At 34.7% G+C, this 20,153-nt stretch overlaps 1 protein-coding gene across 1 annotated transcript in view; it reads left to right on the forward strand.

Annotated features, from left to right (window-relative positions):
• PIK3CA (phosphatidylinositol-4,5-bisphosphate 3-kinase catalytic subunit alpha) overlaps nt 1–20,153 on the forward strand; it is an 82,344-nt gene that overhangs the window by 49,801 nt on the left and 12,390 nt on the right. Inside the window, exons 4-14 of the mRNA XM_047875533.1 lie at nt 416–666; nt 1,207–1,452; nt 2,088–2,173; nt 7,917–8,022; nt 8,533–8,685; nt 8,772–8,906; nt 13,837–13,961; nt 15,073–15,154; nt 15,483–15,647; nt 15,870–15,973; nt 17,732–17,903. Of these exons, the coding sequence (XP_047731489.1) occupies nt 416–666; nt 1,207–1,452; nt 2,088–2,173; nt 7,917–8,022; nt 8,533–8,685; nt 8,772–8,906; nt 13,837–13,961; nt 15,073–15,154; nt 15,483–15,647; nt 15,870–15,973; nt 17,732–17,903 (1,625 nt within the window). The remainder of the gene's footprint in view (nt 1–415; nt 667–1,206; nt 1,453–2,087; nt 2,174–7,916; nt 8,023–8,532; nt 8,686–8,771; nt 8,907–13,836; nt 13,962–15,072; nt 15,155–15,482; nt 15,648–15,869; nt 15,974–17,731; nt 17,904–20,153) is intronic.

A 20,153-nucleotide genomic window follows, 5' to 3' on the forward strand; every position in this document is an offset into this window, starting at 1 on the left:
ATTCTGATTCAGCATTTTCTTCATGTCTCCACGATTCTTTCCCATAGTTGCCAGAAAGTCTTCTGTATTTTAAGTACTGTTGAACCTTTGATAGCATCATAAGTCACTTTTCACAGGGGTTGTAGTCATGAAGTATGTCATGAAGTTTAGAATGGAAATTAGCTTGGCCTCAGGTACTTGTGACCCACTAATCACAGTGTTGGGTGCTTGCCATAAAACATGAGATCTGAGCATGGTCTGGCAGCCCTATCGTATTTGAAGATTTATGGTTTCTACCTGATATTTACCTGTACTTAATTAGTTTGATTATAAGTAATTTCCGATTTTGATTAGAATAATGGTAGTGCATATTTTTTGAAATCTGTCAAATGAAATTTATATGGTGATTGCATCTAATAATGTTTTCCTGTTACAGGGCAAATAATAGTGGTGATTTGGGTAATAGTTTCTCCAAATAATGACAAGCAGAAGTATACTCTGAAAATCAACCATGACTGTGTGCCAGAACAAGTAATTGCTGAAGCAATCAGGAAAAAAACTCGAAGTATGTTGCTATCATCTGAACAACTAAAACTCTGTGTTTTAGAATACCAGGGCAAGTATATTTTAAAAGTGTGTGGATGTGATGAATACTTCCTTGAAAAATATCCTCTAAGTCAGTATAAGGTGAGTAACAAGCTTCAAAAATATTAAATTTAAATTTAAAAGTTGGGGCAAATATCTGTACTTTTAGGACATACTTTTTGAAAATTCAGTGATTAATGTTAATGATTGGTATTCATGTGTTTATTTTTAATACTATAATTACTTAATTTGAGAGATTGATGATGTGTTTAATTTGAGAGAATAGATGCTTTTCTTCCTTAGGTTTTATGTATTTAATATTTGAGGTGTGACTGTAGACATATGGATAAGCTGATTAAATTGTTTATTGCGATATAAACAGTGTTGGTGCACCACATGCTCAGTTGGAAGAACATGTGACTCTTGATCTTGGAGTTGTGAGTTGGAGCCCCATGTTGGGTGTAGAGATTACTTAAATAAATAAAACTTAAAAAAAAAGATATAAACAGTGTTTTCATAATGAATATCCTTTGGTCATTGTTTTTAATTCCTTTTTTTTGTTGTTTTTTGCTTACATGTTGCTTTTAAAATGAAATACCTTATAAGAAATTACTTCTCCCCTCCCCTCTTCATCTTTTACAGTACATAAGAAGCTGTATAATGCTTGGGAGGATGCCCAATTTGATGCTGATGGCTAAAGAAAGCCTTTACTCCCAACTGCCAATGGACTGTTTCACAATGCCATCTTATTCCAGACGCATCTCCACAGCTACACCATATATGAATGGAGAAACATCTACAAAGTCCCTTTGGGTTATAAATAGTGCACTCAGAATAAAAATCCTTTGTGCAACCTATGTGAATGTAAATATTCGAGACATCGACAAGGTGAAGTCAAGTGTTGATGCTTATTATCTTATATAAATTATTTTACATAAACTTTTTAACTGCATTGTATATAATAATCTGTTGACCCGCACTGTGTTTCAGAGAGCTACAGTACTGCTCCTCTGCCTTAGCTATTGCACAGTGTACAGTCCTTTCTCTGCAATTCTAATTTCCATAATTCTAATATTCTAATAATTCTAATTTCCATAAATCTAAGTTCTTAAAACCAAGTGTTTACAGAATTCATTTGTCAGCAAAACCTGACCCAACCTGAAACAGGAATTTTTATAGTCTTTTTATATCCCAGTTAGTATAAATATTAATGTGATTTGTTGCAGAAATATTAATGTCTTTATGGAGTGCTGTTCCAGCTGCTAAGAATATGAAGTAATATTTAGTATATGTACTAATTTATCTTCCTAAAATATGAAAAACTCTAAATTACATACCTTATTATATATGTGAAGGGAGAACAGAAAAGCTATATCTGAACAGAAACCTCTAATAGATTCTTCATTTATATCAGTTACATTATTTTACTATTGGTTCTGTAGTGTGTGTGTGTGTGTGTGCACGCCCGTGTGTATTATGTTTGTATATATTTGTATACACATACTTTTTTTTTTCTTTTTAAGATCTATGTTCGAACAGGTATCTATCATGGAGGAGAACCCTTATGTGATAATGTGAACACTCAAAGAGTACCTTGTTCTAATCCCAGGTAAGGAAGCCCTGTTAGTGTTTAGCAATGTAATCAATACAAGAAGCATTTTTTTTTTTTTGGCATCATTAGTTTTATACAACTCATATAAATTACCAGACACTTACATATAGAACCATAAGGTCTTTCGGTCAAATGAGTATCAGTCACAAGATCATTTTATGGAGTCTCTGTAAAATTTTATGTGAAAGACTTTTCTGATTCTCTGTTTCCGTTATATCAAGTAGAAAACAGAATATGATTACATTTTATACCATGATGATTCCCCACCTTAGATCTAAATGCTAAATAAACCTAGCATTTTATTCATCTCTCCATTTCCATTTACATTAAGAAGAAGTGAGAGTTGGCAGACAACTGCAGAGCTAGACTACTCTGAGGCACTCACATCACTCACAGGAATAAGTATTTATGACATTCAAATGAAGAGTCTTTGGGAACAAATCAGTTTCTTAGAAGGAGGGGAAGTTTTAAGGAACATTTTAAATGATTACTGCCGAGATATAATGAAGAAATAAAAGGTAATATAATCCAACAGTTTGCCATACTGCCATTTCTTTGGCTCTTTGTGGAATGATTTGGGAATTAAGAATCTACCCATGGGGGCAGGGCGCCTGGGTGGCTCAGTCAGTTGAGCGTCCGACTCCGGCTCAGGTCATGATCTCACAGTCTGTGGGTTCGAGCCCCACGTCAGGCTCTGTGCTGACAGCTCAGAGCCTGGAGCCTGTTTCCAATCCTGTGTCTCCCTTTCTCTCTGCCCCTCCCCCAGTCTCACTTTGTCTCACTCTGTCTCTCAAAAATAAATAAATATTTTAAAAAAAAATTTTTTTTAAAAGAATCTACCCATGAATATAATAGAAATATTTTAAGAGCACTCAGATTGTTATTAAGATTAAAGATGGATTTTTGTAGACTAGCAATAAAGACAACTAGTAAAACATCCAGAAGTATATTTTATAATGAATTTAGACTGAATTCTAGAAGAGTCCAGAAAAAGTTCTGGTCTTGTACATAATTAAGCTGCTGGATGTGGCCATCATTCTAGGGCTTAGGTGATGTACAAAGAGATGATAGCCTTCTCTACCAGGAAGAAGCGAAATAGTTCCTTGCCCTACCTGAACAATTGTCAGTCAGAAAACACATCATTTAAGTTAGATTGCACTGTGAAACAAACAACTACAGGATCTTTTAAAATTTTGTTATAACAGCAAAAGTTTATTTACCATCCACACTGCATGTCTGTCACAGGTTGGGTGGGGTGGTTGTGTGAGGAAGAGAAAAACAATGTTTGAGGAAATAATAGCCAAAAATTTTCTAAATTTTGTGAAACCTATAAACAATCTAAGGAGTTCAACAATCCCAAGCAAAGACCCCAAAATAATATTGGGTAGATCTGTCCTAGTTGTTTCAAGTATCAAAAGTAAATAAACTAGTTTTATAAAAGTAGAAGGTAAATTTGTTTAATAATACAAGATTAAAAGCTCAAAATTTTAGTAAATTAACTATTTAGAAAGGACTTTCATTTGATTATCTTTTCTTGAAGAATTCCCTAGTTTAGAACAATAGACTAGTGTCTCTGATGACCATAGATGCAAAAAATCCTTAACAAATATTAGCAAACCAAATCCAACAATACATTTTTAAAAAGTCATTCACAGGGTCAGGGCACCAGGGTGACTCAGTCAAATTAGTGTCCAACTCTTGATTTCAGTTCAAGGTTATGGTCTCGAGGTTCATGGGTTCAGGTGGCACAGAGCCTGTTTGGGATTTTCTCTCTCTCTCCCTCTCTCTCTCTCTCTCTCTCTCTCTCTCTCTGTCTCTGTGTCTCTCTGTCTCTCTCTGTCTCTATCTCAAAATAAGTAAACTTAAAAAAAAATTCCCTACAATCAAGTGAGATTTATTCCTGGGATGCAAGGGGTTCAGTAGTTGCAGATCAATCAACGTGATACTTCACATCATTAAGAGAAAGGATAAAAACCATATGATCATTTTAACAGATGCAGAAAAACCATTTGAGAAGGTACAACATCCATTCATGATAAAAACTCTCAACAAAGTAGGTTTAGAGGGTACTTACCTCAGCATAATAAAGACCATCTGTAGAAAACCTACAGTTAACATCATACTCAATGGTAAAAAATTGAGGTCTTTCCCCCTAAGATCAGGAACAAGACAAGGATGTTCAGTCTCACCACTTTTAGTCAACATAGTACTGGAAGTCCTGGACACAGTAATCATTCAAAAAAAAAAAAAAAAGGAATACAAGGTATCCACATTGGCAAGGAAGAAGTAAAACTTCCACTATTTGCAAATGACATGATACTATATATAGAAAATCCTAAAGACTCTAGCCAACAGACCCATAGAACTAATAAATTAATTCAGTAAGGTCACAGGACACAAAATTAGTGTACAGAAATCTGTTGGATTTCTGTACATCAATAATGAAGCAACAGCAGGAGAAAGTAAGAAAGCAGTCCCATTTACAGTTGTACCAAAAATAATAAAATACCTAGGAATAAACTTAACCAAAGAGGTGAAAGACCTTTCTCTGAAAACTATAAAACATTGTTAAAAGAAATTGGAGATGACACAAACAAATGGAAAGATATTCCATGGTCAGGAATTAGAAGAACAAATATTGTTAAAATGTCCATACTACCCAAAGAATCTTCCTCAAAAAAATTAAAAAGAGAACTGCCTTATGACCTAGTAATCCCACTACTGGCATTTACCCAAAGAATATGAAAACACTAATTTGAAAAGATCTGTGCACCCCTGTGTTTATAGCAGCATTATTTACCATACACCAATTATGGAAACAACTCAAGTGTCCATCAATAGATGAATGGCTAAAGAAGATGTGGTATATATATACAATGGAGTAGTATTCAGCCATAAAAAAAAAAAGAATGAAGTCTTGCCATTTGCAGCAACATGGATGGAGCTAGAAAGTATAGTGCTAAGTGAAGTAAGTCAGAGAAAGACAAACACCATATGATTTCACTCATATGGAATTTAAGAAACAAAACAAATGAACCAAGGAGGGGAAAGATGCAAACCAAGAAACAGACTCTTAACCATAGAGAACAGACAGGGTTACCAGAGGGGAGGTCACGGGGAGATGGGAGAAATAGAGGATAGGGATTAAGAATACAGTCATCATGATGAGCACTGAGTACTGCATAAAATTTTGAATCACTATATTGTATGCCTGAAACTGATATAACAGTGTATGTTAACTATATTGGATTAAAATAAAAAATATTTTGGGGCGCCTGGGTGGCTCAGTTGGTTGAGTGTCTGACTTCAGCTCAGGTCATGATCTCGCAGTTTGTGAGTTCAAGCCCTGTGTCTGGCTCTGTGCTGACAGCTCAGAGCCTGAAGCCTGCTTCTGATTCTGTGTCTCCCTCTCTCTGCCCCTTCCCCACTCATGCTCCGTCTCTCTCTGTCTCTCAAAAATGAATAAATGTTAAAAAAAAAATTTTATAAATAAATAAATAAATAAATAAATAAAACTTTAAAAAAATTCTCTGGTTAGAGGGTAAAATCTCTATGGTAGTAGTATGAGGATTTAAGTAGTTTTTTTTAACTTTTCTGTATTTACGGAATTAAAGTCAAGGATAAAAGAATATGAAGTTATTGGAAAGGTAGAAAAGTAGATTTTTTAAAAATTCTTACTGAGATTAAGTGATTGTTCCAAATCCATGCTTCCCATATATGAGATAAACTAGATACATAATGCTTTCTTCATAGAGGTTACCAGTTCTCTCCCAAAATCAAAACCAGTTTGGACTATATATATCAAACCATTGCATAAAAATAAAGAACTTAATTGGTGTTTGCACACATGTCTGTATGGACTTTAGAGAAACAGAGAAACATACTTTAGTCAATTAGCATAGTATTGAACAACTACACTCATAGGATATATCTCTCTTAGAAAGTGTGTGGAATATTCCTCATTAATTATGAGCAATTCTAAAGATTTAGAAGTAATAAAAACAGGTACATTTAAGTACCTGTGTCTTTAATTTTTCTTAAATTACTGTAGACTTATCAAAACCCACGGTATTTCTTCTGCCTATAATTATTGTTTCTTTCCCTTTAGAATTCCTCATTACTAAATTCTCCCATTAAATGTAAGCTTTCTCTGCATCAAAAGACCGTATTTTTTTCATCTTTGCCCATAAATAGCACTTATTTTATTGATAAAGTTTATACCCTAGTTTGGCTAATTAAAAATAGAATTTTTGTGTCATTTTATTGTCTTTTTTTACTTATAATAAAAAATAGAGTTATGAAAAAGCCTATTGAAAAATTTTCTTGGTTAATACCGAGCACTTGAGCGTTTACCATGGACCAGTTACTATTCTGATCACTTTATTTGTGTTATCTGACTGAGCCAGTCAGGCGCCCTTTCACTTGTGTTATCTCATTTGATTTTCACAACAACCTTATAGAGTAAATACTGTTATTAGTCTCATTCCACAGATGAGAAAACAGACAAAAGCAAGGGTTACACATTTAATAAAATAGTAGAAACAAGATTCTACTCAACTTAGTCTGACTTCTGAGTTTATAACTGGTAGCTGTTGCTATAATGTTTTGTAGCTATTGCTATATTGTTTCAAAACAAAACAATATGTTATACTTGGCTCTTTACAAATATGTCCAACAAAATAGACATAATTTCACATGTAATATCCAGTAAATTGAAAGGAGTTTATCATAAATATTTGAGTAATTTTTTATCATCACTTTCTATAGCAACTTTTAATTCTTTCCTTATTATGAACGTTAAGTATTACCTCTCGTGAAGGAGTTACGTTCAACTTCAAATACTTCTGCTTACATGTCCTTCATTTTATTAACATACTGTCTTATTTAATGGGTTATTCTGAGTAACACTACACCATATATAAGAGTAAATATGATTGTAATCATAATAGGAAATCTCACGCTTCTTGTTTAGTTTCTGTGTGCCTTTTCTATAAGCTGGTTTGTTTTTAATTTTTTTTTTACTAAAGTGTAGCACAAATGCATACAAATATATAAATCTAATTGTATATTTCATTGACTTTTCACAAAGTTAATACCCATTTAACCACCATGCTGGTGAAGACATAGAACATTTACCAGAAATATGACATTGCCCCTTCCCATTAACCTTCTCACCTCCCTAGACAACTACTATCCTGACTTCTAACATTGTTTGTTCATTTGAACTGTTTTTGAATTGTATCTAAATGTACTCAAGGCACCAATTTTCTTCTGTGTCTAGTTTCTTTCACTCATGTTTGTAAGATTTCATCCATATTGTAAGTAACATGTTTATTTCCATTGCTGTATAGTATACCATTATGTGACTATCCTGCAATTTATTCCACTTTTGGACATTTGGACGGTTTGTATTTGGGGGATATTTGCAAATACTCAAATACTCATCACTCCACAGTATATGAGATTTCCTGATTTCCTGATTTCCTTAACCACATCCTTACCTTAGTGATATCTCCATGGTGTTTTATTTTGCATTTTCTGCATGGTAAATAATATTGACTACTTTTTTATGTTTATTGGCCGTTTGGATATGACCTTGTGAAGGATGCCTGTTCCAGTTGATCTCCAGCCTGCTTTTCATTTGATTTCTCTTTTTCTTGATGATTTGTAGGAGTCATTTATATACTCTGGATGAAGCCTTTTTATGGTAAATTATTTTTTCCTTTAACATTTTACATAGGTGGAATGAATGGCTAAATTACGATATATACATTCCTGATCTTCCTCGTGCTGCTCGACTTTGCCTTTCCATTTGTTCTGTTAAAGGCCGAAAGGGTGCTAAAGAGGTAAAGTATTTCAGAAAGAATAATTACATTTACTTCTAAAAGCTCCTAATTATAACTGCTGATTTGAATTTTTATCAAGAAATGGATTTTTTCGTCATTTAAAAATTGATCAAATATTTTAAAATTTTTAATAAATGAATGTGTCTAAGAGTAAGTACCTTTGGAGAGCTTCCCGAATTTATTTATGATGAGTATTTCCTGAGTTCACACTGATACAATTTTTTAAACATGCAAAGTGACTGCACACAAATACCTGTTAAATGACGACATGCTAATGTCTTCCTAGCTTGCTTTGGTTCATGTTACTTACTCATAAGTAAGGAAAAATACGTGTAATTTCAAATGGGGAAACAGAGAGTGCTTATACTTTCAAAAAAATTAGTATGACTTATTATAGATATAATTGTAATGATTAGTTATTGAATTCTTTCTGGGAAAGAAAAGTGTTTTGAAATGCATTTTATAATTTAATCCACAGAGTAGTGAATACTTTTCTCTGTGTTTTTTAAGGAACACTGTCCATTGGCCTGGGGAAATATAAACTTGTTTGATTACACAGATACTCTAGTATCTGGAAAAATGGCTTTGAATCTTTGGCCAGTACCTCATGGATTAGAAGATTTGCTGAACCCTATTGGTGTTACTGGGTCAAATCCAAATAAAGTAAGCTTTTTATTATCATAAGTTAGAATTTTTCTTTCATTATAGTCAAGCATAATATATATGATAACTTTTATTCCATCTCTTAGGAAACCCCATGCTTAGAGTTGGAGTTTGACTGGTTCAGCAGTGTGGTAAAGTTCCCAGATATGTCAGTGATTGAAGAGCATGCCAACTGGTCTGTGTCTCGAGAAGCAGGATTTAGTTATTCCCATGCAGGACTGGTAAGGCAAATCACTGAGTTTTCTTAGCTCCTATGGGCTCTCAGACGGTATTGTGATATAATCCCATTCTCCATATGCTAATACTTTTACTGCAGCTCTTCCTCTTCTTAGTTTATTGAGCCCTCCTGCTTTCACTTAATAAGTATTTATTGAATGTAAACTATATGTTTATATTTATCGTATGAAAGGTACTGAGTAATAAAGTTGTGACCTAAAGAGACCTCCATTGTGTATGCAGTCTAATGGTAAAAATAGACATCAGAGTGGTAAAATCAGGAATAAAAGATTATAAATCATGGTTAAGTGCTATGAAGGAAAAGTCAATAGTGTGCCAAGAATGACTACAGAGGGTGGGGGGGAAAAGCTAATATATATTGGATTCAAGAAAGAACTTATTTCTCTGAGATAGTAACTTTGAAGTTGAAACAAAAGTATGAGTATGTTGTTAGTTGAGCTTGGAAGCAGAGGAAATAACTTTACCACCATACTCCAGATTGCCTAGAGAAATTACATATAAAATGGAGTTTAAATATGGATCAAGTTGTCTCATCTTGGCCATTACTTTGGAACCACCATATACCTGGGTTTAAGAACCACTAACTCTCTATTATATCTCAAGGGCAAAGGTGTCAGTGCTAGGAGAAAAGGTTATTTTTGCTCTTTGTTGTCTCTTTCCCTAGTTCCAAATTTATCACTTTTTCTTTGGCCTGGTTTTACATTAAGATAGACCAATCAATGAATATGGGGTCAAGAGGTCCTGAAATACGCCTGCCTGAATAACGGCAATACCCAGGGCCAGCTAGAATCCTGCACTGAGGAACTTTATTAGTTTACAGCTATGTTCTCAGTAAGGAGTTTACAAATCCCTTTTGTAAACTGATTAATAATAATCATAACCGGGGTGCCTGGGTGGCTCAGTCGGTTAAGCATCTGACTTCAGCTCAGGTCATGATCTCACAGTTCATGGGTTCAAGCCCCGCACCAGGCTCTGTGCTGACAGCTCGGAACCTGGCCTGCTTTGGATTCTGTATCCCCTTCTCTCTCTGCCCCTCGCTCACTTGCTCTCTGTCTCATAAATAAATAAACATTAAAAAAAGAATCATAATCATAACCTTCCTGCCTGTATACTTTCAAACACATGTAGCAGGCGTTTTGGTAAGTACAAATTAATTTAAAATCATCACTGAATTCTATCAGATACTAAAAGTACAATTAACTTTTTTCACATTAAAAAGGAATTAATTTTCTTGGGGCACTTGGGTGGCTCAATCCATTAAGCGTCTAGCTCTTGATTTCAGCTCAGGTCATGAGCTCACAGTTAGTGGGATTGAGCCCTGTGTCAGGCTTCATGGTGAGAGTGCAGATCCTGCTTGGGATTCTCTCTTTTCCCTGTCTCTCTGCCCCTCCCCTGCTTGTGCTGTCTCTCTCAGAATACATAAACTGTTTTTTAGAAAAGGAATTCTTTTTCTTGAAAAATGTAGCTACTATTTTTTCAGTTTAATTTCTTGTTGATAATTGCTGACATTTGTCAAGTCCTTACTGTGTACCAAAAGTCATACCAATCACTTTTTCACATTCTGTCTCATTTAACCTCAAAAGCAGTCTCTATGAAGGTAGGTACTATTATAATCCCTGTTTTACCAGTAAGGAAACAGGCTTAAGTTTAACTTCTCCAATGTCACTGTTTAATAAGTATTGAGCCTCTCACTCTTAACTCTTCTGCTATAACTGAACAGGAACTCCTTAATTTTGAAATTGGGATTGAAATATTGATGAGCATTCATTCCCATAAAATGTCCATAGTCTTGTCTGATTAGGTATACCTATAAACCATTTGAATTATCAGAGTCAAGTTCACTTTAAAACTCATTGATTTCCTATTTTATTCATACATTCATCACTGAATTCAGTTTACCATCAGAGTCTGTTGTGCCAATTAGCTTTTGACATTTTGTTTTGTTTTCTTTTTTGAGCAGTTCTAACTCCTTGTAAGGATTAATATTTTATTACTCTTTTCTTTCTGGGAAGAATTTTTTCTTTAAAGGAAAAAGAAAAATTTTTTATTTTTATTATAGAATAAAACTGGGTCAGTTTTTCAGTTACCTTTGGGTCTGTTGAAAACTTTTATAAATCTAGGATACAAATGATACCCCAAAGGTCCTGGGAGGTAGAGGGGACAAATTCACCCCAGTTGAGAACCACTACTCCAGTCTCTAATGTTGACAGTAAATTGATCATATAGGTTAAACATCAGGTAACAATATCTTAGATGAATTTTCTCAAACTCAAGAAATGGTGAGTGAACAACATATTTCCAAGAACAAAAAGGAAATGTGATATTCACAGTCATTCAACAGGAATAACCTCATCACACAATATTTTTTTTACAAGAACCTGGACCATGCCTTATCCTTCTTCCAGTTTTCATGATGCTGTACACTAAAATTTACCTGATACACTTTTTAAGTGAAGAAACATCACAGGCAAGTGTGTATACAAAGATGATTGAAGGAAAAAGGTGACGTAGAAATTTTTTAATTTCTTGGATTACTGTCCGAGTTTTCAAAAGTAATACATTTTGACAATTCAAGTACAAGAAGAAAAACCAGAAGTAATGATAAGCTAGAACTTATTAGCTATCTATTTGAAATTAGGAATCAGTATATACTGATAAATTATGTATGTTCCAGGCTTTTGCATGACCGTTGATGAGCAAGGAGTTAGTGGCATTCAAAGTATGTTGCCCATTTTGGATTATGAATTTAGTTTTACTGTGTTTAAATTCTTTTTTTTTAATGTTTTATTTTTGTTTATTAATGGTTTTTAATGTTTTATTTTTGAGTGAGAGAGAGAGAGTGAGAGAGACAGTGTGAGTGCAGGAGGGGCAGAGAGAGGGAGACATAGAGTCCGAAGCAGGCTTCAGGCTCTGAGCTGTCAACATAGGTAGAGCCCATTGCATGGCTTAAGCCCATGAGTCCACTTGTGAGATCATGACCAGAGCCGTAGTTGGACGCTCAACCAACTGAGCCACCCAGGCTCCCCTACTGTGTTTAAATTCTTAATAAGATGTCTAATAAAATTGTTTTTCACGGGGCGCCTGGGTGGCACAGTCGGTTAAGCGTCCGACTTCAGCCAGGTCGCGATCTCGCGGTCCATGAGTTCGAGCCCCACGTCGGGCTCTGGGCTGATGGCTCAGAGCCTGGAGCCTGTTTCCAATTCTGTGTCTCCCTCTCTCTCTGCCCCTCCCCTGTTCATACTCTGTCTCTCTCTGTCCCAAAAATAAAATAAAACGTTGAAAAAAAATTTTTTTTTAAAAAATTGTTTTTCACAATTGTTTTTCACAAAGCTTTTTCACAAAGCTTTTTCACAGTTGTTTATTCTGTAAGTTATTTTGAATTAAAAGTAAAAACAGATAAAAATAAGCAAATAATACTGAGTACATTGGACCAAGATGATAAATGATAATGACAAATGACAATGATGACTTTTCCTGGTGAATTGAGGGTTAAGTATTTATTATCTCTTACCTGGAGTATTATAATAGCCTAAATGGTCTTCCTCAGTCCACAGAGCAGCCAGAATAACCTTTATGAAACAAATCAAATCATGATATTCATCCTTTAAATAGCTTTCACTAAAAAAAAAAAAAAAAAAAAATCCAGACATTTCATCCTGATTTGCAAGTTTTACATGCTCTGAACAGACCTCCTGTCTCTCCTCCCCCTCATCTACTAGGCTTCAGGCTTACAGATCTTCCTGCCAAACTCCTCTCCTTGGGTCACTTTCACTGTTTCCTCCATCTGCAGTTGTCTTTTCCTTCATCTAAGTGTGGATGGCTCTTTCTTGTCATTTGGATCACAAACTAAATATTCCCTTCTCAGAGGCCATTTCCAAACACCCAGTGTTACATGCCCACTCAGTCATTCTCCATTACATCACCCAGAGTATATCAACTCTCGAATATTTTTCTTATTTGTTCATTGAATTTTTTCACTATAATGGACACCCTGTTAGTGCAGGTTCTTTTATTATTTAAGACCCCAGCAGGAAGAACAAAACAAGGCACAGAGTACATGTTTTAATATTTGTTGATGGACATGTGCCAATGATATTTCTGTGAACTATTATATAAAAACAATATTTAAATGTTAGTATAATGTTAACAAATGTTAATAAAAACCAAGTAGCATGGATGCCTGCTTTCATTTTTAGCCATTGGGGATATGTGTAACCCATTTGAAGGAATGTATATGTTTTCATAATAAATTAATATAAATTCAGAATTATTATGCAGTTAATATATCTGTATTTAAAGGAAATAAATACATTACTTGGAATCTTGGAATTATACTAAAAGTTATAGTGTTTTCATTTTAGTTTCTGAACACTTAATGTTCAGTGTTTTAATAGGGGTTTTTCTTTTCCTTTTTCTCTTATTTTTACCTTTTAAATTTGAAAGCCTTGCAGTGATTATAAGGATATACTCAAGCAAAGATTAGGAATAAAATAAATTCTTAGGAAAGAATTTACATTTTTATTTTATTATTTTACTATTGTTTATTTACATTCCAGAAACATGAGCAGATTAGTTAATAGAATACTAGGAAGGGGCCTCACCAGTAAGACAAATTATTTACTGCTACACCCTAGTATCCCAGTCTGGGCTTATCCTTGACTAATTTGGCAGTTACTGTTCTGTGGTTGGTGGTAATGTTAACTTAGTAAGATACTGGATTTGTTCCACAAATACTGCCTTAAGTTGATTCTTTCCTGTCCCTGAAAATAAAGTCTTGTGATGAGAATAAACTGTTTCACAACAGTTAATAAGCAGTGTAAAGTTATTGGCACTTTTCTTTTTTTGTAGATCACTCATGAATCCAGGGGAAAATATGGCAAAGAAAATCATATAAGATATTACTTTATTTTACAGAGTAACAGACTAGCTAGAGACAACGAATTAAGAGAAAATGATAAAGAACAGCTCCGAGCAATTTGTACCCGAGATCCTCTATCTGAAATCACTGAGCAAGAGAAAGATTTTCTGTGGAGCCACAGGTAAATGTTAAAATGGAGATTCCCTGTTTCTTCTATTAAGGAGAAAGAACTGATTTTGGCTTATCTTACAGATTCTATCATGCCTGTTAAAGTACATAAAGCATAATTTACATGACTTTTTTATTATAAACATTATTCTTTTTAAAGCTGTGGATGAGGATCAGTATTTCTAGCAAACCACGCTCCTTTGGTACTAACCTTGACTCTTAAACCCTTGAAGCCTTTTTTAAAATTCTAAATCCCTAATAGCACTTTTTTAGGATTTGGTTTTTGGAGCTTTTTTTAATGAAATTCAAGATCCAAAAAAAAAACTAGTAGTTTTAGATCAATTTAGTTGTGATTTAGTTGGTCTAGATATTTCCATTTTAAGGCATTACTTCCATTTTTTTTTCTTATACCTCCTCAAAGTAATAGTGCAGTGCTTTATTTTCACTTATGAAGAAATTATCCCATTACTTGGAAAATATACAGTGGTTTATTTAAATAAAGCAGTTGCAGTGCATTTCTGCAGAAATTTTGTCCAGCGACTTAACAGTAGAACTGGTGACTCTTTGCATGGTTTCTGTTGCATAAGTAGGTAAATTAAAAGAGCTATATAAAGAGTGTTATGAGGGGCGCATGGGTGGCTCAGTGGGTTGAGCGTCCGACTTCAGCTCAGGTCACGATCTCGCGGTCCGTGAGTTTGAGCCCCGCGTCCGGCTCTGGGCTGATGGCTCAGAGCCTGGAGCCTGCTTCCGATTCTGTGTCTCCCTCTCTCTCTGCCCCTCCCCCATTCATGCTCTGTCTCTCTCTGTCTCAAAAATAAATAAATGTTAAAAAAAAAAAAAAGTGTTATGAAATAAAATCATAATTTTTTCTAAGTATTTGTCTTCCATTTGGATTTTTCTTTTGTCTTCCTTGCCATTATAACTATGTCTAAGGATACATGTACGTATATATGCAACTATAGTGTTAAACACTGATTTCTTTTGATTTTAAGGAAGGCTAGTAATGGTGAGTTTTAAAAGTGTTTGGAACTTCTTAAAGATTACATAGTTGAAGATTTAGATATGTAGGCCTTTTGAATAACATGCAGAAATGTTTTTTGTTTTGTTTTGTCTTTTCCACACAGACACTATTGTGTAACTATCCCTGAAATTCTACCCAAACTGCTTCTGTCTGTTAAATGGAATTCTAGAGATGAAGTAGCTCAGGTAAATGCATGTTGGAGATTACGGAATAACTGTTGTATAAAATTGGTATGTTGTTCAAATCATTTTCTCTCAGAAAGTCTGCATAAATGTAAGAGGTGAAATAGACTATGTTTTATATTAATAATGGTAATATGGTGGAGAAAAATACCATTCAAACTGCTTCTACTGATAAAATTAATTAGAATTGAACATTTTAAGCACTGAATTCATGAGAAGAGCTCTTATCTAAACCAATTTTAAAATAAGAAATTAAGACAGTGTCTTAACAGCATTCACTCACAACTATCCTATGCTTTTTAAATACGATTTATTGTCTTTCTTATAACAGATGTACTGCTTAGTAAAAGATTGGCCTCCAATCAAACCTGAACAGGCAATGGAGCTTCTGGATTGTAATTACCCAGATCCTATGGTTCGAGGTTTTGCTGTTCGATGCTTGGAAAAATACTTAACAGATGACAAGCTTTCTCAGTACTTAATTCAGCTAGTACAGGTAAAATAATGTAAAATAGAAAAATAGTGTTTTATTCTAAATCTGTGCAACTTTACCCAAACCGTGGATCTTTATCTACCCTGGTTTTATGCTTTTTTAAAAATCAGTTTTATTATCAGTAGTGACTACTTGCTTTCTAAAAAATTCTCTGTAAATCTAACCATGCAGAAACTGACCCTGATTAACGCAAAGTTGTTTTTATGTTTGTGTTTAATCACATAGGTCCTAAAATATGAACAGTATTTGGATAACCTGCTTGTGAGATTTTTACTCAAGAAAGCATTGACTAATCAAAGGATTGGGCACTTTTTCTTTTGGCATTTAAAGTAAGTCACGCTATTTTCCCATTAAATTCTTAGCTATATATTACTTGCTTTCTTAATAGATCTATAAATATTCGTTACTTATATACTGTTGTTTTGTTTGTCTGGAAGACTATTCCATAATGAAAGTATATTTGTAAGCTTCCCCTCAGATTTTTTTCATTTAAAAAAAAAATTTTTTTTTTTAATGTTTATTTATTTTTGAGACAGAGAGAGACAGAGCATGAACGGGAGGGGCAGAGAGAGAGGAAGGCACAGAATCCCAAGCAGGCTCCAGGCTCTGAGCTGTCAGCACAGAGCCCAATGCAGGGCTCGAACTCACGAACCATGAGATCACGACCTGAGCTGAAGTCAGACGTTCAACCGACTGAGCCACCCAGGCGCCCCTCCCCTCAAATTTTTAAATAAGCAATAAAATTCAAACTGAATTTTATACAGAAATTAGAGCTGAAATATTTTTAAAGACTTATATTTTTCTTTAAGCAAAACAAAATTTGCTAGATTAATATTGTTTAATATTGCAGTTGGTTTCATTGTATGTGTGGATTAAAATACCCAAAATTAAAAAAAAGATCCTACCTCAGAATTCAGAACAATAATATAAAAATCCCAAGTTTCTTACTAGAAAACAAGCAAACAAGCTAATTAAGAATAAAAAGTATTTTGTAGAATATGATCTAATACTCAGTGTCATCACAAGTCATACACTGTTTTCTAAATTTAGAAAGATTTAAAATTAACTTGATTTTTTTAATGTTAAAATGAATCAAAGGTGGAATCTTGAAGCTAGGTCTAAAATAACTTAAATTCAAAGACAGTATAGAAAAGGTGAATGTATGCCAGAAGAGTTAAATAGTACTCACTGAGCTCTTCACTCCCTCCCTATTCGTTTTATTACTTTTGTGCCTAATTTACTTTTTTTATTGTTTATATTTTTTTTAAGTTTTTATTTAAATTCCAGTTAACATGCAGTGTGTATTAGTTTCAGGTATATAGTATGTACAATGTGGTGATTAAGCACTTCCATACAATACCCAGTGCTCATCACAGCAGTGCTCTCCTTAATCCCCATGCATCTAACCCATCCCCCACCCCCACCCCCACTCACCTCCTCTCTGGTAGCCATCAGTTCTATATAGTTAATAGATTTTGTGCTGACATTAGTAAATGAAAAGTAGTTGAAATAGGCCTAAAATCTAGTTTATTAAATTCACAATTCCAGGAATGATCTTAAACTCTTGATTATTTTTGCTTACAAGTGATAGGTTTTGAATCACTTTATTGTTAGTATGATTATAACATTTATTGGATTTCAGAAATGGGTTTTCTTATTTTCTTAAAAGCGATTATATACGTATACTCATTTAAGACCACATAGGGGCACCTGGGTGGCTCAGTCGGTTAAGCATCTGATTTTGGCTCAGGTCATGATCTTGTAGTTTGTGGGTTCAAGCCCCACATCAGGCTCTGTGCTGACAGCTCAGAGCCTGGGGCCTGCTTCAGGTTCTGTGTCTCCCTCTGTCTCTGCCCCTCCCCCACTTGCGCGCGCGCGTGTGTGTGTGTGTGTGTGTGTGTGTGCGCGCGCGCGCACTCTCTTTCTCTCAAAAATATTAAATAATTTTTTTAACAGTAAACATTTAAAAATTTTTAAAGGACCATGTATATATATAGATATAATGTGTGTGCGCATCTGTGCACGTGCGTGTGTGTGTATGGGTTTCTTTTTTTTTTTTTTTTTTAATCTTACACTGTTCTTTTTAGATCTGAGATGCACAATAAAACAGTTAGTCAGAGGTTTGGCCTGCTTTTGGAGTCGTATTGTCGTGCATGTGGGATGTATTTGAAGCACCTAAATAGGCAAGTTGAAGCTATGGAAAAGCTCATTAACTTAACTGACATTCTCAAACAAGAAAAGAAGGATGAAACACAAAAGGTATGTGACTCTTTAGATTGCTTTTGAGACCCTTCATTGCAGTGGGGCAAGGTAATTTGAGAGTCCGATGTAGATGCAGATTGTGAACATTAGAATCAAGCATATCAGAATTTGGATCCATGTTCCACCGCCTCTCAGCTGTGTAATGTTAGACACGTTATTTAGTGCTTGAGATCCATTTTCCTCATTTATAAATCGTACCGATACTTTCTTCGTAGTGTAGTTGTGAGCATTAAATTACATGACAAATGCTGAAGCACATATCACAGTCCCCAGAACACAAAAGGTACTCAATAAATGTACTCTGTTCTTTCCCTTCCTTCTCTTCTACATCACCGTAACTTGTAAAATGATTTTTTTCGTAATTTTCGTCATTTATTAGCTTTTAGTAATGACCTTGAAAATAAGTGTTTGGAAATTAATTTGTATGTTTCTAAGTTTCAAATGGACTCTTAGGTGGGGCACCTGGGTGGCTCGGTTGATTGAGCATCCAACTCCGGCTCAGGTCATGATCTCACAGTTTCTGGGTCAAGCCTGGCATCAGGCTCTGTGCTGACAGCTCAGAGCCTGGAGACTGCTTCAGATTCTGTTTCTCCCTCTCTGCTTTCCCCTCTTCTGCTTGCACTCTGTCTCTCTCTCTCTCAAAAAAAATAATTTTTTTAATGGACTCGGGCGCCTGGTTGGCTCAGTCAGTTGAGCTTCCAACTCTTGATTTCAGCTCAGCTCATGATCTCACTGTTGCGATCGCACATTGGGCTGTGCACTGAGTATGGAGCTTGCTTGGGATTCTCTCTCTCTCACTCTCTGCCCCTCCCCTGTTCACATGCACTCTCTCTCTCTGTAAAATACAAAATACAATAAATACAATAAAATGGACTCTTAGTCACCCAGTGAGCATTATCACACACTCGTCATCGGCAGTCTAGCTTAGTGTAACTGAGGAATATGAAATGTAAAGATTTCTCATGACCTTTCCTCCTCTCTATCCTTTATTCAATCTACCACATCCTATAGTAAAAGTGAGATCATTCCTCATCTCTAATGAAATGGAAAAAAAAAAAAAAATCCCCGTATATTGATGAGTTCCCAAGCACAAGAATATAAATTAGCACTACTGAATGAATTTTTCCAATACCTTAATATTGCATGAAAAAAAATTAAAAGACAGTTACTGTATTAATCTAAATGTCATAGAGTCTGTGACTGAGTTGACTTTATTGAACTTGTGAAATGTAAGTTCAAATAAAGGTTGTTAGAAAATAATTGTACTGTTTCTGATTCTGGGAATCATGAACAAGAGTAGACTAGTCTGCTTTGAAAGAATAAAACTTATTATATTTATATTGTAACTGATTGAAGAAAAAAGAAACTAGATATTAAATTTGCAAATATAAAGGTTTCTTTAAAGCTAGATTTTTCACAGCCTAATATCACAGATTGGCTCTGATACAGTGGATTAATTAGGAACGTGAAAGTCATTACATTAGTATTGGCTTAAATAGGATTGTGACAGGAAACTAAGAATGCTGTAGGTACAAAAGCGTTTCTTTGGTGTCGTGTTTTAGCATAACCATGGTAAAGCATAGGAAGCAGTGTGCTAACATTACGGTTGATAATGGTAGAAAAAGAAATGCCTTTACATGAGCAAGAGTTGCCCTTGTCAGTGATAACTGCATTTTCTAGCTACTCATCCATAGTGAGAAAGAAAAAGAAAAAGAAAAAAAAAGCTTTGTTACTAAAATTACAGTACAAAAATTATTTATTGTTCCTTAGCTTCTAACCTCTTTCGTCCCTCACTTACCTTTTATATTTTTGACAGATGAAGATTTTCTAAAATAAAATGGCAGTTATTACATGCTATATAATTCAGCAGTCTGGGCTCTGGTTTCAATTGATTAGCAAGAGTGGCACCTGGGTGGCTTAGTTGGTTAAGTATCCCAATTCTTCATTTCGGCTCCCGTCAGGATCCCAGGGTCATGGGATTGAGCTCCATGCCAGGCTCCCGTGCTGAGTGTAGAGCCTGCTTGAGATTCTCTCTCTCTCTCCCTTAGTCCCTCTCCCCCTACTCACACTCTCTCTCAAAATAAAATAAATCTTTTTTAAAAATTGAGTAAAAAGAGATGTTTCTGCATACATACTAAACCTGAGTATAGCGTGAGACTCAGTGTAACATGTTTTTATAAATACTTTTCGAGCAGTTTCTTTTAGCTTCACTAGATGTTTTTTAACACTCAACAGAGAAATGAATAT

Source organism: Prionailurus viverrinus, chromosome C2, assembly GCF_022837055.1.
Source record: "Prionailurus viverrinus isolate Anna chromosome C2, UM_Priviv_1.0, whole genome shotgun sequence".
Taxonomy (NCBI): Eukaryota; Metazoa; Chordata; class Mammalia; order Carnivora; family Felidae; genus Prionailurus; species Prionailurus viverrinus.